The sequence below is a fragment of the Lepidochelys olivacea genome (assembly GCF_965140295.1).
Source record: "Lepidochelys olivacea isolate rLepOli2 genome assembly, chromosome: 5".
Taxonomy (NCBI): domain Eukaryota; kingdom Metazoa; phylum Chordata; order Testudines; family Cheloniidae; genus Lepidochelys; species Lepidochelys olivacea.
Genome location: NC_140415.1, coordinates 90,639,049 through 90,664,081, shown reverse-complemented (window position 1 = coordinate 90,664,081; position 25,033 = coordinate 90,639,049). Strand labels below are relative to the sequence as shown.

At 39.7% G+C, this 25,033-nt stretch overlaps 1 protein-coding gene across 5 annotated transcripts in view; it reads left to right on the top strand.

Annotated features, from left to right (window-relative positions):
• The window catches only part of DAPK1 (death associated protein kinase 1), a 123,554-nt gene that overhangs the window by 79,545 nt on the left and 18,976 nt on the right, over positions 1-25,033 (top strand). For all 5 annotated transcript variants that reach the window (XM_084628387.1, XM_084628388.1, XM_084628389.1 and 2 more), the window contains exons 12-19: positions 2,523-2,642; positions 7,670-7,768; positions 8,528-8,626; positions 10,557-10,655; positions 12,377-12,574; positions 13,622-13,819; positions 17,374-17,472; positions 23,465-23,542. In XM_084628387.1, coding sequence (XP_084484513.1) covers positions 2,523-2,642; positions 7,670-7,768; positions 8,528-8,626; positions 10,557-10,655; positions 12,377-12,574; positions 13,622-13,819; positions 17,374-17,472; positions 23,465-23,542 — 990 coding nt within the window. The remainder of the gene's footprint in view (positions 1-2,522; positions 2,643-7,669; positions 7,769-8,527; positions 8,627-10,556; positions 10,656-12,376; positions 12,575-13,621; positions 13,820-17,373; positions 17,473-23,464; positions 23,543-25,033) is intronic.

Here is a 25,033-nt window from a genome sequence, read left to right as displayed (position 1 = left end):
CTCCCGGAAGCAGCGGCATGTCGTCGGCCTTTTCCCCCCCTCTTCCCCCCCCCCCCCGGCTCCTATGTGGAGGCATGGCCAGGCGGTTCCGCACGCTGGCCTGTCCACAGGCACCGCCCCTGCAGCTTCCTGCAGTTCCCAGCACGTGAATCCCGCTGGCTACCTCTAAATGGAGCACGGCGCGACCCCCAACCCCATTCCTGGCTGGAGTGTGGGAAGGCAAGCCCCAGACCCTGCTCCCCAGTGGGAGCTCGAGGGCTGGATTAAATCAGCTGGAGGGCCAGATGTGGCACGCGGGCCATAGTTTGCCCACCCCACTCTAGAGCTTCAAGTCATAGCACAGCTGTTCACTGGTGGGGTTGGGGGGGGGGAACTTCTGTGCACCTGTTTGTGCATTATTAATTAGTGATAGTGGTAGGGCCAAGTGGCTCCAATTGGAGTTAGCATAATGGGGCTAGGCAGGGTGTAACTGCGCAGTAAGATAGCAAAAGCAACCAGTAGAAATATTCCCCTTCATTCATCCGAGCTAGATGTGTTGAGTTCTACTCTTGTCAGTACATTTTTTTTGAATGACACCTTGTGTTTGCTGTGTGTCGTGTCTATTATCTTGCTATGACTGAAGACACTGGAGGGCAATTCTGAGTACTCTGGAATGGCATAGAGGGTAGGCTTGCCCTAGAGTCCTTTCACAAAATTACCCTTCTTACTTACTATCATGTGTTTAGTTGTGCTACCTGATTCCTGCATTCCAACTTCAGGTGTAGCTAGCAGCTGCATATCAGCAGTGTGTCTGTATAACTTGTGAGGAAGTTAAAGATGAAGAATGTTATAGAAATGCGAACAAATGTGCTTATGATTCTCTAATGTGGTGTTTGCAACACCCTGATTTATTACCATAGCAATTGTTCCTCCCGTTCTCCACTGGACTGGTCTGCTTGACCTTCTGAATTAGTCAAGAATAACAGGATGATTCAGAAAGGGCAAACTTCTAATTACACACAAGTTCTATGGTTGACAGCAATATCAATAAGTGAAATGCAGACAGGAGGCCATTTTTAATTAATCAATTTTTTTTATACTCTTGACTATAACAGGGATTTTTAAAGACATAAAGGTCAATCTGCAAGTGTAAGTCTGGATATGTCTACATTGAAATCAGGAGATGTGACTGCAGCATGGGTGGACATACCTGAGCTAGCTTTGATCTAGTTAGATCGAAGGAGCTTGGATGACAATAGCAGTGTAGCTGTGGGGGCATGGGCTAGCTACTTGAGTATGTACCCAGGCTTCTACTCAGGAAGCTAGCCCATGCCACCACCGCTGTTGCTGCAGTTATAGTGCTATATTGGTACTTGAACTAGCTAGCTAGATCAAAGCTAGCTCTGGAATGTCTACACAAGCTGCAATCGCACCTCCCAATTTCAATGTTTACGTACCTTGAGAGATGTTGAGCACCCTCCTCTCCCATTGACCTTGCAGGATGGGCCCAGAGAGTACATTAGACCCTATGCCAAACAAGCTTCCTTTCAGTTTATGCAGCTGTATGCCTTTTAGGTTTAAGCCCTTGGGAGCTATAGTTAGAAGCTTGTAAATCCAGAAGCTTTCTCTTTTTAGCTTGCTCTTCAGGTTTTAATGCAGTCCTTAGGAAATATCCTGTGATCAGTAAAGCTTAAACATTTAATGCATTAGAACGTAAACATCCTTTTTTCTGTGCATAAATAGTCTTAAAAATCAAAAATTCTGCAGAGACTTCTTTCTTACCCATTTTATCCTCCCAGTTTCCCTCCTGTGCAAGTCATGTTCTCACTTCCACTTTCCTTTTCTTATCGTTCTACTTTTGTGCTATTTGTTCTCTGACCCATACTACTCCTGCTCCTATTGCTATACTTTAACACTGAATCACCATTTAAGATATGTCACACCAACTCTTTAGCAGGGAGGAGGGTTGCAGGCAAGTGCTAGTGTTTAAGACACTAATAAACTTAGGATAAGGAAAATTAGAGTGATTCAAAAATCAGGCTACATGATTTTTTCTGTGACTTTTTGCTGACTTACTCATGGAGAACACAGATCGTCCCTGGGAAGTACAAGGTTTGTACCTGTATCTTATATTGTTGTTGTAGATGCATTTTTTTAACAAGTTCCTATCACAACTTGCATCTTCAGCTTTACTTTATACAGCTCTCCATTTAGATGATACATAGAAAATTCCAGTAAGGAAACAATGTGGTAGAGAAAGACATCTCTGGAATCTCACTCAGTAAATAATGTGTATAGATGTGGAAAAAATGCACATCTTATTAGGGTAAATTTTCCAAGTAGTGTTCCTACATTTTAGCAGCGTGACTCTTGTGAATAAGTTTTCCAGTCTTGCAGCTAAATGGCTGTATGGTGCTTTGAAAATGTAATTTTCTTTCCTTTTCCTGACAGGTTCTGGGGGATTTTTTGTTTTTGTTTTTTTACTATTATTATTTTGAAAGCTAATGATGATTTTTTTTTTCTATCTCCTTGTTAACTATGAGGATGAGGAGGATTCATTTGTGATGAAAGCTATCATTCATGCCATCAATGATGACAACGTTCCTGGTCTACAGCATCTCCTGGGATCTCTGACTAATTATGATGTCAATCAACCCAACAAGGTATGGTGTTAGGTCTGTGCTGCAACAAGTTGGGGGGCCAGTATCTGTTTGTTCTTGTATGGAGTGATGTGGCTATAAAATAGAAATGTAATATTTGAAATAAGACTAATGGTTAAATGGCTTGTAAGCCATGTAAATGGCTGTCCTACGAAAAGTTATGTTAGGAGTTCATTGTTCATTCCTCTGAAACTGTCTGGATATGGATGCCATAATATTTTTCCTAGGCCTCTGAAATGTAAAGAGTACTGTTGCTTGAAAATCAGCACAAAATTTAAGTTTTGGTAATAAAAAGGAAAATATCTGAAACTTGCAATTAAATATAACCACAAATATTTTAAATCATGATGGAAATTGGTGGGGTGGGGGTGGATTCAGGGAAGGGAGTGTTATTTACTTCATTTTCCAATCAAAACCTTCCCCCTTTCCATACCAACATCACAGGAGAACATGCAGGTGTGCATGAACCTGTGTGCAGGACATTGGCAGGTGCCTGCCCTTTGTGAGTGCAATGGGCTACAGGATGAGAGAAGAGCTCCTGCTGTACCTTTTTCAATGGGTATGTGTGTGTTTGCAGCACTTGCTGTAGCTGTGCATTGGAAATATAATAAGAGGCCACACTGGCTTAACCAGGAGATCTTCAATGACCTGAAACTGGGGGGAAAAAAGTGTCCTACAAAAAGTGATAACTAGATCAAATTACAAGGAATGAATATAAAAATACCACAAGCATGTAGGGACAAAATTAGAAAGGCCAAGGCACAAAATGGGATTAAACTAGCTAGGGACATAAGGGGTAACAAGAAAACATTTTACAAATACATGCGAAGCAAGAGAAAGACCAAGGACAGGCTGATTACTCAATGAGGAGGGAAAGACAATAACAGAAAACATAGCAAAGGCCAAAGTGTTAAATGCCTTTATTTGTTTTCACCAAAAAAGTTAGCAATGATTTAGATGACTAACATAGTGAACATCAGTGTAAATAGGGTAAGATCTGATGCTAAAACAGGAAAAGAATAAGTTCAGAATTACTTAGACAAGTTAGATATTTTAAAGTCAGCAGGCCCTGATGAAATACATCCTAGAATTCTTAAGGAACTGGCTGGAGAGCAATCTGAGCCATTAGTGATTATCTTTAAGAATTTGTAGAGGACAGGAGAAATATCAGAGGACTGAAAAAAGGTACTGTATTTGCCCATCTATGAAAAGAGGAATAAGGACAACCACCCAGGGAATTACAGACTAGTCAGCTTAACTTCAATATCCAGAAAGATAATGGAGCAAATAATCAATCAGTGTGTAAGCACCTAGAAGATAATAAGCTGATAAGTAACAGCAGGGATTTGTCAGGAACAAACCATGTCAAACTAACCTAATATCCTTCTTTGACAGGGTAGAAAGCCGTGTGGATATGGGGAAAACATATGTGGTATATCTTGACTTTAATAAGGCTTTTGATATGGTCTCACATGACTTTCGCATAAACAAACTAGAGAAATATAGCCTAAACGAACTTACTATAAGGTGGGTGCACAACTGGTTGGAGTACCGTACTTAGAGTAGTTATCAGTGGTTCACAGTTGAGCCGGAAGGGCAATATCGAGTGAGGTCCTACAGGGATCTGTCCTGGGTCTGGTTCTGTTCAATATATTCATAAATCATAGAATCATAGAATATCAGGGTTGGAAGGGACCTCAGGAGGTCATCTAGTCCAACCCCCTGCTCAAAGCAGGACCAATCCCCAATTTTTGCCCCAGATCCCTCAATGGCCCCCTCAAGGATTGAACTCACAACCTTGGTTTAGCAGGCCAATTCTCAAACCACTGAGCTATCCCTCCCCCTAAATGATTTGGATAATGGCATGGAGAGTACACTTATAAAGTTTGCAAACTGGAAGGAGTTGAAAGTGCTTTGGAGGACAGGATTAGAATTCAAAATGATCTTGACAAACTGGTGAAATGGTCTGAATTAAATAAGATGAAAGTCTGTGAGGACAAATGCAAAATACTATACTTAGGAAGGAATAGAAATACAAAATGGAAATGAATGCCTAAGAAGCAGTGCTGCAGAAAAGGAACTGGAGCTATAGTGGATCACATTAAATATGAGTCAACAATGTAATACTGTTGCAAAAAAGTGAACATCGTTCAGGGATCTATTATAGGAGTGTTGCCAGAAAGACACAAGAAGTAATTCTCCTACTCTATTGAGCACTGATAGAAGCTTAAATGAGGGTACTGTGTCCAGTTTTGGGCACCATGCTTCGGGAAAGATGTGGACAAATTTGAAAGTCGAAAGAAGAGCAACAAAAATGATTAAAGGTCTAGAAAACACGACCTATGAGAAAAGATTGAAAAAATTAGGTTTGTTTAGTGTGGAGAAGAGAAGTCTGAGGATGGACATAAGTCTTCAAGTATGTAAAAGGTTGTTATAAAGAGGAGGGTGATAAATTGTTCTCCTTAATCACTGAGGACAGGACAAGAAGTAATGAGCTTAAATTGCAGCAAGGGAGGTTTAGGTTGGACATTAGGAAAAACTTTGTAACTGTCAGGGTAGTTAAGCACTGGCGTAGATTACTTAGGGAGAGGTACTGGAGACAGGTTAGACACACCTCTGTCAGGGATGGTCTGTATGATACACAGCCCTACCTCAATGCTAGGGGACTGGACTAGATGACCTATTGAGGTCCCTTCCAGTCTTACATTTCAGTGATTTGATAAAGAGGAGGCAGGGTGGGGTGGGACGGATATCATGTGTCCTTGGTGTGGTGTGGGTGGGAAAGGAGACAGCCTGGATACCACTGGCTTTAAGGTATGTGTTGGTGTGAAGGAGATGTGTTTGAACGGAAAGGAAGTGAATATTGGGTCGGAGCAAGCAAGAGGATTTGCAGGGGCTGTGAAAACCAACTATTCATTTGATAACTTTATTTATTTAAGACTGCGGTAGAGGATTGCAGGATTGAGAGCAAGATTAAAGATGGTTTAGTGCATATCCGAATAAATTACACAAGAAAACTTTTGTAACACTATTTTTAACAGCCATATAATGATAATGTAATATATTTACTCACATTCATGTTTCCAGTGCACACCTTGGAGCTGTTCATCTCCTAGCATGTGTTGTTCTTGGAATCAACCTTCGCTTTTGCTAGGAACTGTTTCTTCGTGTAGGTCAAGATACCTGCATTTAAAATGTTCCCTTTGAATCCCAGATTCAGGGCATCAGTTCTTCCTCTTTGAACGGACTTTTTAAAATTGAGTATGTTTGGATAGTTCACTTGCCAAAATTGGGTTTGTAAGACTATTTAAAAAAAAAAAAAAAAAAGGAAATAGCCCAGGCTACAGAAAGAGGAAACAGAAAATATGATATAGGTAGTAGGGTAGTCACGCGATTAAAATTAATCCTGATTAATCACACTGTTAAACAATAATAGAATACCATTTATTTAAATATTTTGGATGTTTTCTACATTTTCAAATACATTGATTTCAATTATAATGCAGAATACCAAGTGTACGGTGCTCACTTTATATTTTTTATTACAAATATTTGCACTGTAAAAAAACAAAAGAAATAGTATTTTTCAGTTCACCTAATACAAGTAATGTTGTGCAATCAATTTATCATGAAAGTTGAACTTACAAATGTAGAATTATGTACTAAAATAACTGCATTCAAAAATAAAATAATGTAAAACTTTAGAGCCTACAAGTCCACTTGTCGCAAGATATTTACATGCTAGATGCTCTAAAGATTCATATGTCCCATCATGCTTCAACCACTGTTCCAGAGGACATGCGTCCATGCTGATGATGGGTTCTGCTCGATAACAATCCAAAGCAGTGAGTTCACACCTCATCCCCCTCAGATTTTGGAAGGCACTTCAGATTCTTAAACCTTGGGTCGAGTGCTGTAGCTATCTTTAGAAATCTCACATTGGTATCTTCTTTGCATTTTTTCATATCTGCAGCAAAATTGTTCTTAAAATGAACATGTGCTGAGTCATCATCTGAGACTGTTATAACATGAAATATATGGCAGAATGCAGGTAAAACAGAGCCGGAGACATACCATTCTATGAACTGCCCGAGGAGTTCAGTCACAAATTTAATTAATGCATTATTTTTTAACAAGCATCGTCAGCATGGAAGCATGTCTTCTGGAATGGTGGCTGAAGCATGAAGGAACATACGAATGTTTAACATATCTGGCATGTAAATACCTTGCAACGTAAGGTACAAAAGTGTCATACAAACACCTGTTCTCACTTTCTGGTGATATTGTAAATAAGAAGTGGGCAGCATTATCTCCTGTAAATGTAAACAAACTTGTTTTTCTTAGCAATTGTCTGAACAAGAAGTAGGACTGAGTGGACTTGTAGGCTCTAAAGTTTTGCATTGTTTTGGTTTTGAGAGCAGTTATGTAACAAAATTAATTATGATTTTGTAAATTTTTTTTAGTTAATGGTGTCAGTTAACTGCGATTAACCGACAGCTCTAATAGGTAGTGTTGTATGATGTGTATTGTTCAGCTGTTTTCTGAGATGGGTTGATTTTTTTACATGATTTCATTACCAAAAAAATCTTGAGGATCATTTGTTATCTCTCTGGTCTGTTTTCTTGGTGCAGTCACATGAAATTGCCAGATAAGGTAGGAAGGAAGATGGCACGCATCTCTAAAATAGTGTGCCCCCTGCTTATATTCAGACTTCTAAAACCTTATTTAGGAGCCTAAATAGAAGAGAACTTCAGGTGCCCAACTCATTTGAAAATGAGGCTGTGTTTATTTAGGTCATAAATATAGATTTAGAGCCTAATTTTAGGCACCCTAATTTGAAAACACTGGCCCATGTTCGTAAATTATTCCCTGTAGACCATTTATCTAAACGTGACTTTCTCTCAAGAATATGGAAAATCAGTCGTTCCTTTGTACATTTGTAAGTCCAGTTGCTATTTCAGCATTCTTCCCCTCCACATCCAAATCTCTCAAAAGACAATATTTTTCCCTTTTTTATTCTTTGTTTTCAGCATGGAACACCTCCACTGCTAATTGCTGCTGGCTGTGGAAACATTCAGATGCTTCAGTTACTCATAAAGCGAGGATCCCGTATTGATATTCAGGATAAGGTCAGGATTCTATTTTGTATAACAATTTTAGTTGGTACTACTGAGTTTCCTGTCATATTAGTGGGTTTATTGCAGCTAATGTAGTAAATTATTTCAAGTTATTAATCGTAAAAGGTTGTTTAGAAAGTGTCTTCATCGAATTAGTTTCATATTTCTCTTACACCAAATTAGCTAGAGCGCTTTTCACAAACCTCTACAGAATGATAAATGTACTGCTTAATTACTTGAGCTGTCATTCCTATTAAAACACAAAAGCTATAATGGGGATCCTTTGTGAAAAACATTTATACTTCTTGAAAAAGTGTTATGTGGTGGCTTTGGCTCAAGTTGCCTGAGCCACTAACTTGTTAAATCACTATTTGACTTAAAGTATTTGGGAAAGTATTTATTTTCTCCATGAAGTGTTGTTCGGTGATTCTTCCTCCCACCCCCAGCAGCTTGGCAAACTATCTTTTAAGAGAATACGGGGATGTTAAGATAATTTGATATTAACTCTTGTTCAACTGACATGAAGTCCCAAAATCTCAAGGTTTTGATGAAAGCTCTAGTCCTGGCTCGTCTGGAAAACTTTTGTAGGTTTTCTTGGTCTTATTGTTTCTTTGGCTTACTTTGGCTGTGGATGAGCCTCCTGTTGTTCAGCACATTCGTGTGTGTGTGTGTGTGTGTGTGTGTTCGCGCGCGCACAAAGTTATAGCCTAGTGAATATCCTGAAGTGCAATGTTTTTGTTCATTATTTTTATAATACAATATTTTGAACAGGCTGGGTCTAATGCAGTCTACTGGGCTTCTCGACATGGTCATGTACAAACTCTGAAATTTCTCTGTGAGAGCAAATGCCCTTTGGATGTTAAGGATAAGGTAAGGAAAAAACTCTTTTCATTGTCAACTTAAATGCTGAGAGTATATTTTTATGAACAATTAACTGTATTTTAGGGTATGACAGGCAGTTTACTGTTACTTTTCGCCATGCTAGCTCGATTACATCCTACAATCCTAATCCTAGCAGTGGGAGACCTAACTCATAGGAACTTCCCTTAGCCCAGGAAGTCTACCTCCCGCAACACTTGTCTGGGGAGGCACACCCTCTGCACCCCTAGCCCTAGCCTGGTAACATCTGCTTCCTGGAAATAAATCCTACCAAGCACTTAGTGCTAGAGCCCTAACCCTAACCCTAGCCTGGGCCCGCCTGCCTTTTAGATCCCTAACCCTAGCTTGGGCAGGCTTACCTCCTGCAACCCTAATCCTGGGAGACCTTAGTACTAGAACCCTAAGTCTAGCCTAAATGAGGCCTACCCTGGAACCATAATCCTAACCCAGGGAGGCCTACTCCTAGAAACCTAACCCTTGCCTGGGGAAGACTACCTCCTAGAACCTTAACCCTGACTTGCGGACACTTATCTCCCAGAAGCCCGACCTTCAAGTCGGGAGACCCATCTCCCAGAACATTAACCCTATGGCAGGGAAACTAACCTCCTTCAACCCTAACCCTAGCCCGGGCTGGCCTACTTCCTAGATCCCTAGGTTCCTGAGCTGCAGTCACACCTTTGATTGCAGTGTAGATAAATCCTTCATCAGTGAGACAGATCTAGTTGTTGAGGAAGAAGTCCTCAGCTTTGCCTTGTATCAAAGACTGTCTTTGTAAGTCAAGTGACAATAATAATATAGTCTTGTAGTCTTGTAGTGATGGTGTTTTTATTGGGAAAATAAACCCATGCATATGAGTGTGATAAGGAGAGTGCAAAGTGCACTTATATACTTAATGAAAATGCTTCAGTTTCTCATAAAGAGGATCTCCCACAGATGTCCAGGATAAGGTCAGAACTGTGTTTTCATTTATCCTGCATGAAAAGAATTTTGACTTGAAATTGAATGTAGCAAAGGTTAGTGCAGTTCAGAGCTAATGAAAAATTACCTTATTTCCACTAATGTTACTAAGGCCAGGTCAACACTAAAAAATTTTGCCATGATAATAAGGTCAGTTAGGGATGTAATTTTTTTTTAAGCATTTTTATGCCAAGAAGAGTCCTCGTGCAGTTGCACCAGCATAAAAGTGCTTTTGCCAGGTTATTTTATTTTGCTCAGCGCACTGGTACAAACTGTATTGGCAAAAACATTACTTTGGCTGGATAAGCTGTACGATGTTTGTATGGGCCAGCCTTTTTCTAGTGTAGGCCTGGCCTAAATAAACTATTTATTTTGCTTTATGGAAGATGTTAATCCCTGAATAAAAGTTCTATTCTATGCTCTAGGAGCCATTACAACATTTAAAAACCATATATTATCTTTTTAGTATCATATGACAACATAATAACTTCTCATCAAACTTCAAATAATTACAGCACCTTAGCCGCCAGCAGCCCAGGAAAAAAATCTATCCCCTCAGACACACGTCCCTTCCCAAGTACCGGGGAGAAAAGATGAACCAGAGAGCATGCCCCAAATGTTGACGAATCAGGTCTCTGGCAAACAGTGAGGAAATAAATTCCAGAAAAGGAAGGCCTTCACAGATAACACACTCTGCCAGTTGCTCCCCCCATTTATAACAAGGGAGCTGTAGCTTGAATGTCTACACTGACTGTATTTGTGGCAGTATGGCATGGGAAGAGGTGGTATCTGAGGTAATTGGGCCCAAAACCATCTAGCTAGAGCATTAAATGTTGAAACCTACACTTCGTATTCCACCCAGAAACTCCCAGGCCGCCAGTGGAACTCGCAGAGAACTGATGTTCCATTCATGGGAGTGTGACACATGAAATAACACTTGAATGTGCTTGCTCTGTCATTGCAGTCTGGAGAGACAGCGCTCCATGTGGCAGCTCGGTATGGTCATGTAGATGTGGTTCAATATCTCTGCAGCATTGGATCCAATCCCAATTTTCAAGACAAGGTAGGTAGGCTCAGCTCTTCTTCCTCCTACAGAAATATGAGTTCGTTCAGCATAAGTAACCATAACTTCTGGTCTTGCCTTATAGCCCCTTGCCATGTTTCAAATAGAAACTACTCTGGTGTTTTACCTCCTAGTAAATGGAGACTGTTCATAAACTGTGTGCATGAGAAAGCTACCGTTTTTCCTTGTAGAACACCAAGGTATCTTGAAATGATTTACAGAAGTTTAAGGATGGAGAGAGCTGCACCTCTGTTTACACAGCAGAAGTGCAAGTTGTGTGCAACCTTCATGGGTTCAGCTAGCACCTGGACTGGCTATTGACTCTGCTATGAAGCAGATCCTTCCAAAATTCTCTGTGACTGATAAAAATGATGAGCCAAAGTGATAAACAACTTATTTTTTATATATATAAAATTAAGGAATCAAATTATATAGCTATAATTTTGATAACTTATTGAATTCAGAGAAGAAACATGCATTTCTTTAAAGAAGACATGTTTAACATATTTCAGCTATTAATTGGTGTCCATTGTGGGGAGGTGAAAAGGGAAATATATCATCCAAAAAACCCAAACAGTTTCCAAGCTCAAGTGTCTCTCAGTCCTTGGGAGCTCCTTCTCGCTACAGACAGTCTCAAGTCTTTCAAAATATTGTCTGCAATGGGAGAATCTGGAACTGACTCAGGCAGTCACAGAAGCAGGGCAACGGGCAAAAGTTGCAAACCCAACCCTTTCTCAGTCTGTCAGCTGAAGCCATCCCCGTACACACATGTCTAAAGGCTTCACATGACTGTTACTCCTTCAGTTACCATGGAAAGCTTGAGTCCTCTCTACTAAGTAAGATCGCCTGTAGTATGAGCTTCGAGTATCTGCTTCCCTTATGCCCAAATAAATCTGTTAGTCTTTAAGGTGTCACCGGACTCCTTGTTGTTTTTGCTTCCCTTATAGCTCAGTGGAGGGGTGAGGAGGTTACATCTGCAATCCCATTGCCCTTGTCGTTTGGCAGGACCCTTCTTCCCTTTTAATCTTAACTGGTTATAACCTGTTGTACTTACAACTGCATCTTTTGTAGAACATTTGTGTGTCTCTTATTAAACGTTAAATTAGAGCTTAAAGATTAAATATTTTAACACGTCTTAGGGTCCTTAGTCACTTTTGAAAATGGGGCTTATGCTTCTAAGTTACTTAGGTATGCTTTAAAATCTTTAACCTTAACTGACTTGTGGAAGGCAGATCACACTCAGAGCTGGAAATTGAATACTGGAGTTCTCACTCCAAATTTTTTGTTTCAACCACTTGACTAATCCCTAAATAAGTGAAATAATTCCATATGAATGAGGACATGTTTTAAAATGAGAGAACCTAGATAAATAATTAGCTTCAGTTGCATGGAAACAGCAAGACAGGGGTGCCAGTATTTGCAGGCAAGTCAGGTATCACTATTATGTTTTGTACTAAGAAATCTGCATTCCTGGAATCCAGATGGTTAAGAGAAGCTACTGAGTTATCATAATCATTGTGTGTGTCAGGGTGAAGTACACCCACATTGAGAAAGTTATCTTAATAAATTATAGTGATGCTAAATCATTTTATCGGATTTAACTTGAATAGACAGATTTCTTTCCTTTCCCCTTCTTCCGGTTTTACAGGACAAGCTGGGGAATTGGCACTGCTAGCACATAGTTTCAGCTGTTTTTTGTTTTGATTTGTCAATATTGATAGGAAGAAGAAACTCCTTTGCACTGTGCTGCTTGGCATGGCTACTACTCTGTTGCCAAAGCACTTTGTGAGGCAGGTTGTAATGTGAACATTAAAAACAAAGAAGGGGAAACTCCACTCCTGACAGCATCAGCTAGAGGTTACCATGATATCGTGGAATGCTTGGCAGAACACAGAGCTGACCTTGATGCAACAGACAAGGTTAGTTATGGGTGAATGAGTCACATTTAGTCAGGAATTATATGCAGAGGACATGAGTGATACAGGACTATTTATACCTCTAAATTACTTTCCTTAAAGTACTTCATTTGACTGCTTCAGGCCATCATTCTTTTTTAAAATATAAGATCTCTAATGGATTATAAAGAGAAAATTGATGGCTGCTTCTAAAAGTTGCTGACTGATTTGTTCATTCATACTGGAAATAACCATTCCATTATTATGTCTGTATTCCTGTAAATACCACCTTATTAAATCTGTTTATCTGTCCATCACACTTTATGGCTGACACACATTCTTTATACAGAAAATAACTGAAATACTGACTCTTGTAATTGCAATAAGCTATTCATTTTTAAAGGACAAAAGGCAATGAATTTATCACTTGCCTTCAATACCTGTGTGTCAGATAAAGAGAATAAATAATCTGTTTTCCAATAGTCTAAACTACAGCTTTTTAAAAATTGCACTAATTCAGAATTACTTTTTTTCTTCTCATGACTGGTATTGAAGAAACCTTGAGTTTCGTTGTTTATATTAGCATACTGATGATGGTTGTTATTTCTGGAGTTTCTATTGCATTTAAACAGTGCTTATGTCAAAGGTCTGCTGTGTGCTGCTGATGAAACATTTTGCTTATAAGAGAATTAAATGGAATGACTTTTGAGTCTTGCTACCTTCCCACTCCCAAGTTGCTTCAAATACAGAAGGAGCTGCACCACTCAGAAGCTGCCATTCTCTACGCAGATTGTGTGACTTTTGCATTGGCCACCTTCTGGCAATAAAGACTTGCGCTAGTATGTCTTAGCCTCTGTACCGCTTTCAGGGAAAACTGTTGATTTGTTCTGAGATAGACTTGTGCTGGGAAAATAAAATTGTTATGGCTTGTGATCCAAAAGGCAGGACAATATACACAACCACCATTAAATTACCACACATCTATGGAAAAATACTTGAATTTGTATAACTCACTTCATAATGGTGGGATTTTTTTTTAAATGTGACTGACCAGTTGTCTTGTGATTTCAGGATGGACACATAGCCCTGCATCTTGCAGTGAGAAGATGTCAAATGGAAGTAGTTAAAACTCTCATCGGTCAGGGATGTTTTGTAGATTTCCAAGACAGACATGGTAACACCCCTATGCATGTGGCCTGCAAAGATGGGAATGTCCCTATTGTGATGGCACTCTGTGAAGCAAGTTGTAATTTGGATGTTACAAATAAGGTAAACAAAAAACAGTAGTGCTGGTACAGAACTTCTCTGTTAAATATCTTACCTTCTTGGGTGCCTGAACTTCTCTTAATTTATAAAAAAAAAAAAAAAAAATTGTGTAAAAATCCTTTTATTTTTCAGAGTGCAAATAGAAAACATTTTCAAGAACTTAAAAAGGTAGAGCTATGGTAAACTTTAGAGCGGTTGAGTTGTTAATTGAAAATCCATGCGGAAAGAGACAAACTGAATTAGTTGCATCAGTAAACTTTTCTGTTCTGTCCTAATGTTAATATAGATGCCGACACATTTGTCTGGTAGTATGGCTTTACTTCTTGCAGATGATGTTTAGGCAACAGGGGTTGGGTGGAATGCTGTACACTTCATATTTTGTTGGTAGTCTAAAGAAGTATTAAATTAAGTAATAAAGATTATTAATAATAATAATGATTTACTTATAGAACTGATAACAAGTACTTCTGTATATTAAAAAAGCTCTCCTTTTGAATTATGAGGAAAGATTCTCATATACAGCTATTAAGTGATTTAAATCAACTTCAGATTCCACCACCAATTAAAGACAAGTGTTGTGTTAGTGCAGGGGTAGGCAACCTTTGGCACGTGGCCCATCAGGGTAATCCGCTGGTGGGCCATGAGACATTTTGTTTATATTGACCGTACACAGGCACAGTTCCCCGTGGCCACGGTTCACTGTTCCCAGCCAGTGGGAGCTGCGGGAAGCGGCAGGCCACAGGGACGTGCTGGCCACCGCTTCCCGCAGCTCCCATTAGCCAGGAACGGGAAACCGTGGTCACTGGGGGCGGGGGCTGTGCCTGTGGACAGTCAATGTAAACAAAATGTCTCACGGCCCGCCAGCAGATTACCCCGATGGGCCGCATGCCGAAGATTGCTGACCCCAGTGTTAGTGGATTCATGTGACATTCATGTTTTAAGCCAATTTTTAGAAAGTTAAACATCAATGATACTTTAAATCAGTTAACAAAAATGTTATTGACCATATTAGTGCTTTCCAGAGTTGAGGACACTAGACCAAATGCTGTACCCTTTCACCAACTTTTTTGTTTCATGTAGGAACTACACTTAATCACAGAATTGGTTAGTAAATTATACCCCTCTAAAACAACATTTATTCCACTGTTTGTTACAGGATTATTGCTAATTAAAGGTGGAAAATGTTCATCAAGTTGTAGAAAACCCTTTCCGGTGTGACATTTAGTAGCCTGTGTCTCAGATAGTCAAGTTATTAGTGCTTTGTTGGCCTCTCTTGTTGTAATAGAGCTGAATAGGGTGTATGAAAACCAAATATAATACTTAACGGGTTTAACATTTTAGCTTTCTGCCTAGGATTGTTAAATAACAGTAAACCGCTTCAGGAATGTTTCCTGTAGCTAGTTTGTATAGCTTTAATGTCAGCCATTAGACTTTACTGACATACTGTGTGGATATTTGATATTTTGCTTGATATTTTGCTTTGAATGTCTAATTATGCAAAAGTGGGAGAATACTGCAATATCATGCAATTTTTATATCCCACTACATTTAAAACAATTAATTGTAGTGGTCTTTGTGCTGTTCTTTGGGATTCATTTATTTTAAAATGTTACAGTTCTTAGAAAAACATAAAAGTATTCTTGTAATACAATATTACTAATTGTTTCCATTCATTACAAAAGCCCTGTGATCTTCTGTGCTACAGAAAGCTATGGAAGATTGTGGATTTTTGGCTTAAAAGTCTGGCCCAGTACAATCAATATTTTTTTTTAAATCTAAAGGTCAGCAGCTGCCAAGTGGAAAGCTTATTATAATGAGCTCTCCACCCCCTGTTGTTAGCTTAATTGTGACTGATCAGGCAATTAAATGCAGATCCATGGTTGAGAACGCATTTTTGGAAAGGTGGGTTAATGCAGCCAAGGGCTGGATTAGCACCTCTTTTCATGACTGAGAATCTTTGGCTGGCCTCAGTGGCCTGGGCTCAAAGAAGTAGGGTAGAAAAAAATAAACACCTAAAACTAAATGGACCAGCAAGCCTTCCACATATGGTTAAGGATTTTTGTCTTGTTACTCTTTAAGGCTGTAGTAGACTGTGCAAATGGAATGGACTTTGAATTCCAGGTCTCTGGAAGAGAAGAGCTCTCTTCACATAGCATATGGAGATAGTGCCATTATCTTGAAAGCAAGCCCTGCCATGTGAACCAGTTAACTTAATGAAGCATTTATCTTGTGTCCACAAGTGATATCTACCAGTATAAATGCAAGATGCTGGCTTGCTGACATGTGCCCGATAGCTTTCATGTCCATATATTTGGGGGGGAGAGGGGATCTTTCCAGTTAATATTTTTTACAATGTTAGAGACTTTAAAAGTCATAATCCTAGAATCCTATTACTACACTAAAAGAGAATCTGAAAATGTTTACTTCTGAGAAGGAAGCATTTAGGGTTACAGCAGAGAAATTATAGGAGAAAGCAGATGACACGCAAGTAGGTGTAGAGAGGAGATACAAACAGAAAATGTTGCGAAGACAGGTCTATTGATATGAACAGAAAAGAGGTAGGAAGTGGACGTTACGAGTGGATTAGTGGGAGAGAATCAGGAACAACTAAGACATGGGAGTGTGAGAATCTTACAAAATAATAATTTAATACCGTAGAAGGTAAAGATGAGAGAGGACAAGCTAGCAGACTGCTGTGGTCAGGATGACAATGATTTCATTCAGCAGTCATTGCCCTCCTGACAACAGACAAAATGGTACAACTCTTATTAGTAAATCCCATATTTCATATTTTCCATATTCTTAAACATCGTCCCTGTATATTCTGGATCCTGATTTACTATCTAGACTCTTTTGCTTCCATTCATTTACCTCGTCCATTCATTTTCTAATTTTCAAACTCTCTACTGTCTTCCACTTCCACAACCCATCTGCCCTAGTCTTTTTAGTGTTTTCAGAAAAGTTTTGGTTCACAGTGCTCCTCAGCATACTCTGCTCTCTTGCGGGTTTACAAGTATTGTGTTACCCTATTCCTTGATATTCTTGCCTGTAAACATTTTCTGTCACTGGCATTCTCAGGGAGCAGTGACCTTTTGGGCTTGCAGAGCCCTTCCTTTTCTGTTTACTTCCATCAATACGTGACTGGGGAGGAGAAGCCACAGCTGCCAAGCTTATGGAGCCAGTGTTGCGGGCACAGGCGATATTTATTTTCAAACTCCCATTTAATGTTTCTGGGAGTCAGAGAAATTCTCTCTCACCAGTGGAAATTTTTAGGGCATTTCACATAAATTTGTAGATCTGACTTATTTAATTAAGTGTCCCATATTCAAATCTTCTTTTTGATTAAATCAGACTTTAAATTAGTTGTGTTCAATTTTGAAACTTAGAGTGTAAAATTAATCAAATTATCCTAATTTTTTTCCAGTCCTTAATTGTGTAGCTACATGTATATAGTAGCCAGGTGGTGTCTCTTGAGCATAGAATAAACATGTACCTGAAAGTCAGACTCTCTGCGCATCATCCACAGAAAGTTAACCTATTTTTTATCCCCCTCTTAGTATGGACGAACACCTTTACATCTGGCAGCAAATAATGGAATCCTTGATGTTGTCAGGTACCTCTGTCTCACTGGTGCCAACGTAGAAGCTTTAACCTCTGTAAGTATAACAAATGTTATATTGCTTACTTGGTTTTCTACATAAAAGGAAACAATTTAAAACAAAAGTGATGGTCTATTACAATTGTATTTTGGAACAGTAAAAATTTTGTTACACTACAGTATATAACTCTGGCTTGATAAATATTCTCAGTTGCCCATGCACAGATGCAGCCTACCCCGATAAATAATAAATTTAAAACAAATTAAGGTACAGAATCCTATACGCTTATCCACAGGACCTTAACTGAGAGTTATTTGTGCTGCTCTGTTTTCATTGAAGCACAATTTAGCCATTTTCCCTGCAAGTCATATACCTGTATAAACGCATTTTAAAATCTTTTTAGGAGATTTTTTTCAAAAGGTTTTCGTCTTATTGCAGTGAAAAGAATATTTCATGGCATACATGCATGGGTGAGTGAATGGGTGAGCTAGCATTAGGATATACTTGTAAAGCAATTACTATCTGTCATGTTGATCTGCACCACTGCTTCCATCACACCACCTAAGGTATTTTTCATTATCAGAAGAGTTGACACGTGTTCCCTTGATTAGCATATCCAGGTTGATTAAGAACAACAAGCTATCACACACAACATTGCCCATATATTTAACAAACAAATACTATTTGTTTGCAAAAGAAATACAGCTGGATCATCCTAAAATAAAAAAACAAAAAATTCAGCACATCTTATTCAGGCTAAACTGCTGAAGTCCATATTGGTGAAAGTCAAATCATAATTTATGTGTAGCCAGGAGCCCAAAAATTTTCAAAGCTCCCCTCTACAGAAATTACACCTGAGATTGTGATAAATGAAATTAAAGAAAAAAATGTATCTACTTGTTTGTTTTGTGAATTTGACAGCACTTGGTGTAGTAGTCCAGTTTCACTGTTTCCCTCTATATTCAGCTAGCTTGTTGGTATCACCAGGTTGTGTGGGTCTTTCACAAAGTGACATAGGAGAGAGAGAGTGAATGCAGTTGTGCCAATTTTTATGGTTTTGCAGGGCCTCAAACATACTTAGTACCTGAAGATACATTTTTTTTATATTGACTATATTTTAAGTTTCCAGTTTCCTTTGTTTTTTCCTGGTTTCATCATTTCTAATTACCAAAATAAATGCATAAACTGAAGCTGTTTCAGCTTATCCTCATTCTCCTATTTTATGGAGTACTTGATTCAGTATTTATAACATCAGCATTAAACACTGTGGCAGTGATTGTGATTTAACAAAGTTTATCTACATATAGAAAATTACCAGTGGAACTATACCATTATAGTTATATTGGTTTAACTATCTGTGTGGACGGGACTGTGCTCCTTCCAGAAGCGGGGTTCCTTTTTCCAGTGAGCTTAGATCTCTTTGAAAGTGATGACAAAGTGAATTGTGATGACACTAAGGTATGTCTATGCTTAAAACACTACAGCAGTGCTGTTGTCACACTTCCGCGTACACACTATCTACTCTGATTGTAGGTAGTGCACCTCCCAAAGAGGTAGTAGCGAGGTCAACAGAAGAATTCTTCCATCGACCTTGTGCCATGTACTCTAGGGGTTAGGTCGGTCTAGCTACATCTCTCAGGGGCGTAGATGTAAAAACCTAATGTAGACCAGGCCGAAGTCTGGCAGGAGAAGCCGGCTGATTAAACAGGAGAAACTCCTGTTTATGCACAAATATCAGGGCAATGAGCATGTTGGTGGAAAGAGGAAATTGGAGAAAGTGAGTATGTGGTGATTTACTGAGGTTTCCCTTTTTTTTTTTTTTTAAAGTTTACTGGAGTCTGATGTTAAACTTATGTGGAAGGTCCAAATGGTGGTTCTCGGTGAACCTTTTTGTTAAATTATTTTCCGAGCACCATTTTTCACAGTTCAGTAATGCCTAAAACATTAAGTTTGGGCTGGAGCTTGGTAATTTTTGGAGACTTTTATTTAATTTTGAGTGTATAAATGTTTTTAGTGGTTTGAGAAAATCACTCAAACATTTAACAATGTTCATGCTCCTGGAACATGCAAGCTGTTCAAATGTTTAAAAACAATAATAATAAAAAAAAGTGTGCTGTATGCACACATGCAGTTTGGCATCTCATTGTTCCATCACATTATCCAGTATCTTCTGGAATTTTAAATGCCCAAACTGTTTAATTTGAATAACGGTATGTGCAAACATGTAACTAGCTGTTTTCACGTACAGCTACCGAGTTTGCATCAAAGTTTCCAGTAATTGTGCCGAAGGGTATGTCTAAGCTGGCAAGTTTCTGTGCCACAAATTATACCACTTTTAATAAAATGCTGGAATTAAACCCCTATTGCATGTCCACACTGTGCTCCTTGCATCCACATGAGCAGCTCTTGCAATGGCAAAGACAGTAGTGCATTGTGGTAGCTGTCCCACTGTGCAACTGGCCACAACGTGCTTTGGGAAGGGTCTGCAATGCCTCATGGGGCAGGCACCGTCTCAGATGATGCAGGTTTCCCAATCCCATTGTTCAGTGGGTATCCTACTACATTGCCAGCTGTTTTTCAACTGAAGTTGCGGAGAGGGAGGTGAGTGATGGGGAGTATGTGTGTCTGAAGTGGGGGAGAGTGTGTCAGCATGCTGTCTTGTAAATTCAGAGAGCGACAGGAAGAAACCAGTCCTGAGACAGGGGAGGGGGAAACACGAACATCAGCCCCTGCTTCCCTTCCTGGACTTTCTGCGCACACCTTCCTCTGTGATCAACAGCGGGACATTCCACATTAATAGTTTGCTTTGTGTCCCGGAGCAGATCAGCACAACAGCTGTCAGAAATGGTGCTTTGAAAGGGGAGGGACGCCTGTCTCCAGGGCAGCTGAGTTCAAAACAATGAGCAGAGGCATTATGGGACAGCTCCGGAAGCCAGTTACAGCGCAGAAAGCAATCAAGTGTTTTCACTGACAATAGAGCACTGGAGCCTCTGCACAAATAGCCTTGCGACTCTCACTGAGATAGGTTTTTTGCAGCGCTGCAGTGGAGGAGTTTCTGCGCACAAAGTGGCTTGGCAGCGTGTACATATCTGCAGTTTGAGTGCAAAAAGCTGCTTTACTGCGCAGAAACTTGCCAGTGTAGACAAGCCCTAATCTGCATGCACATATTAAATACTTGTTCACGCTTGGGAAAATTAGGCCCTTTTTGGATGCCAAGTTTGCTTAGCCACTGCTCTTCCAGTAACTAGCTCCCTACTTTGTAAAGCATTTGTAAAGTTAGCTTGAGTAGGAAAGCCATTTATCAAAAAACATTCTATTTCGGCTGCATGTGTATATTTTCAAATACATGTTGTAATATACAAATACATGCTGTACTTTGCAGCCAGAAAATTTTGCAGCCTCTTTGTATTCGTAATGATTGACATAAGAGAAGGGTAATATTGTTCCTTATATTTTTCCCTCCATGGGATAAGATGCCTCCTTCAGGCAGTAATACCTAACCCACTAATGCCATGTTCTCTGCTAATTAAACCTCAATTGCTCATAATAATCCTTCCTGCTGACGTGACCCTCTTCACAGTTCACAGTGGTTTAAGCTGTAGTTTTGAAGTGAGGTGACCAGAATTTAAGACCATTTATCATCATCACTGGGTTAAAAGTCACAAATCCCCCCACTCCCCTCTCCAAAGGCTCTCAAGGATTCTTTACACAAGGTTTCATTTCTGCTTTTCCTTTTTTATGGTTACCGTATTATTTTCTATGGGTTTTAATAAATTACAATACAGCTTTATATTTTACATAGCATTCCGGGACAGTTTGTTTAGAGATTCTGTATAGGACTAAATTGTGAGTGTCCAACTCCAGTTATTAGGGCTGGGTGTGGTTTTGTCACCCTGATAATGTGGCTTAGAGAAGCCACCTCTCCACTGTCAGAGATGTGACTAATGTGGGCTTCACAGATTCAGCCCCATGACCACTCACACCTAGGTTGTGAATGCTGATTCACAGCTTGGCTCTGTGGAGCAAAAATCTTGTTGGGGCCCTGTGCAGGCTCCCTGAGTCCCAATCACACTGATTTCACAGCATTATGGGCCTTCCATGACTCCTAGGTTTTCAGTCCACATTCATAAGTCTTTTCCAGAGCAAAGGGGAAGCTGGATCGGATGCTGGTTTGCTTCTGCATCCCTTCCATACATACATCACTTGTGCAAATCACTTGACCTTCCTCCCTCAGTTTGCCCATGTGTAAAAACAGGATAATTACTCACAGAGGTGGTGTGAGGATTGGCTAATGGATTAATTATCTATCTAAGCTACTTATATGGCCCCCATTACCACAGTATCAGAGCACCTCTCAATCCTTAATGCTGTTATCCTCACAGCATTCATGTGAAGTTGGGCAGTGCTATTTTCCCCATTATATAGATGGGGAGCAGAGACACAGAAAAAGTGACTTGCCCAAGGTCAAGAAATCTGTGGTAGAGCCAGAAGTTGAACTCAGGTCTCCTGAATCCGGGAGCCCCCTAACCACTAGACCTGCTTTTTTCCCCTCATACAACAAGAACAGAAGACCAAAACAGCAGATGGTGTAGGATGGTCGGAGAGAAAGTAGGTTTCCCTAGAGGAAAAAAGCTGACAGTGAGAGGAAAAGGAAAGTGTTAGACATTCAAATATTTGTTTGGGTAAAGCAGCAGCTAACTATGCAACTGAGGAAGAGATTTACAGAGAAAATGGTAATTTTAAATTTACCCACTTGTTGTCCATTTCAATTCCTGCTTTTTCCTGATAGTGATACATTGCTGTTCCTGAATCTCTAACAACCTTGTCTGAAGTTATTAAAGTTGTGGTATTCAAATTGAATGTTATGGGGGCCTGAAAATGTCTCCTGTAAGTAGACCTTGACTTTTCATAGACAAGGACATTTTATTTCAACAAAGAAAATGCACATATACAATGAAGTTTATTTTATTTTAGATTTAAGGATGTGAAAGCCATAATTTGTCAATCATCTTATGTGCTACTTATGACAATGCAGATTTGTCATGAAGGACTGGATGTGATGGGAATAAAGAGTGAAACCCCAAAAGACTTAATTTACCAACAATTTTTTGTAAACACAGCAAAGTAGAAAAAGGACAAGTTTAAATCGAATCATAAATAAAGTTGTTTTGCCATCAAACACAGCACAAAAGCAGTACCATTAATATAGTCTTAAGAGAGTAAAGGAAGTAAGCAATTTTTCTTACAACTCATTTCATATTAAACTGCTGACCTATGAAACACAGGTAATTAAATGTCAAGAGCAGAATGCTGAAGACAGCTTTGCTTCTCCTTTAAAACTTGCTGAAGCTATTTAAATCACAAGCCATAAACTGGTTTCAGAGTAGCAGCCATGTTAGTCTGTATTCGCAAAAAGAAAAGGAGTACTTGTGGCACCTTAGAGACTAACAAATTTATTTGAGCATACGCTTTTGTGAGCTACAGCTCACTTCATCGGATGCATCCGATGAAGTAAGCCATACACTGTTTGTTTTTTTGAAAACCTAGATCCAGTAGCTAATTCACCACTGTCAATGCTTACATGTTAATAAACATAATTTACCTGCTTTACGTAGTAATAAATATTCTGATGCATGTCCTTCTGGTGGCCTTTTAAAACTGTATGTGGTATGTAATATGTATATAGATATTTCTACCATCCACTAACATACTGTATATTTAAACGGGAGAGTGAAGAATGATCATTCAAGAGGGGAGTACTGGCATTGCTCTAAGCCTCTGAATCCAAAGCATCCTGTTACTGTTATGTCATGATACCGCTTTGCAAAAGAGTGGCTGTTTTTCTGAATTTTCTTATCTTTTTTTGGATGATTAAACAAACTAGAGGGACTACAGTTTAGGGGGTAATTCTGGCTGTTTTTTCTAATCCATTTGCTTCTGACAGCAATTTTATTCCATTACTGCCATTAGCAGAACTGAGCTACACTGCACGTGTTTTTCTGTTGCAGACAAAAGGAAGCGATTACACTTAATAACTTGTCTTTAACAGGATGGGAAAACAGCAGAAGACCTCGCTAGAACAGAGCAGCATGAACATGTAGCCAGTCTTCTTTCAAGGCTCAAAAAGGTGGGAATGCCTGGCTATCTATTTGGATGTATGAGGGTGGGGGTTTTTTGTAGGTGAGGGGAGCGTTGGGTGATGTTGTTGGTATTTTAAAGTTTGGGGTAGCATTTTGAACACAAATGATGAGAAAATAAAACCTGCATCAAAAGCATTAGTCAAAAAGCATTACAAAACCACTCAGTGACATAATTAGGTAAAAAAAATCTTATTAATTTGGCTGATGTGTGACATAGCTATGATGTAATAGAGTGAGTGTGTAAGTTTTTATTTTTTGTTTTTCTCATAGATTCCACACAAAAATAAAGGGATCATATCTCATGATTGTCCAAGGGCCCTATCTGCCAGAGATTTCCCATGGGAAAATGTGGGTGCTCAGAATCTCATGACATAGGACCCTAAATCTGCAGTCTAGCAATACTATTTAATGAATAGTTGCCAGACTGAGAGGAGCAAAATTAGATGTAATACTTCTGTTGAGGTTGTCAGCTGAGACGCTGCTTCTAGTATTAATTTATTTTTTTCTTAAAGATATAGACATCTCTTTTTAATTGCTGAGCCTACATATTCACTGAAGCATGGGTGTCACTGTGAGGATGTGTCCCCCTCACTTCCAGTGGGGGTAGGAGAGGGAGGAAAACAGTTCCTTTCTCACTCCACCTTTCTGCATTTCTCTTTCCACTCCCCTAAATGGCCTTTTTTGGATGGGGAAGGCTCAGCTGCTCCCTGTTCACTCCCCTGTGCTCAGCTGTTAAGTGGGAGCAATGCAAGGGCAAGAGCTGCACTCAGACTGTTGGAAAAGCTGCCCAGCAGCTTTATCTGAGTTGCTCCTTGCTGCCAGCTGGGAAGAAGAGAACAGATTAGTTGGCCCCAGCTCCTGTAGCTAGCCAGAGGGAGAAGGAAAAAGGTTATGGTGGTTCTCTCTCCTCCCCCACCAGCATGGATCTTTAACAGCCTAGGAATGGAGATACATCAGGCAATGGGTGAGTTAGGCCATGTCTGCGTTACAGGGACTATTGCGGCAGAGCTCCGTAGTATAGATGAAGCGTACAGTGATGGAAGGGGTTTTTTCTATCACTGTAGCAACACCGCCTCCCCGAGTGATGGTAGCTAGATCTCTGGAAGCTGTTGGGTGTATGAGTGGGAGGAGGCAGCGAGCACTGTAGGTGATTGCTGAGAGTGAGCTCCCAGTTGGGGAGGAGGAACTGGATGCACTGGTCAGAGCTTGCACAGGGAGGAAGACCCCATGTCTTCCAGGGAGGAGAAGCAGATACTGGAATGTGTGCAGGGGTGAGAGGAGAGAGGGAGGCAAGAATGAAGGCTTTCTAGGGAGGAAGGGGAAGAAAAGAATCAGCATAAGTGGGATTCGAGACGTTTTGAATGTGGGGGAGGAAGGAAAACCAGAAGAAATGAGGGTACTGAAAGAAAAAAGAAGAATGCAAAATGAGAGAGAAAAGAACAGTCTTGGGGAAATACTCCTAAATTAATAGCAAAGGT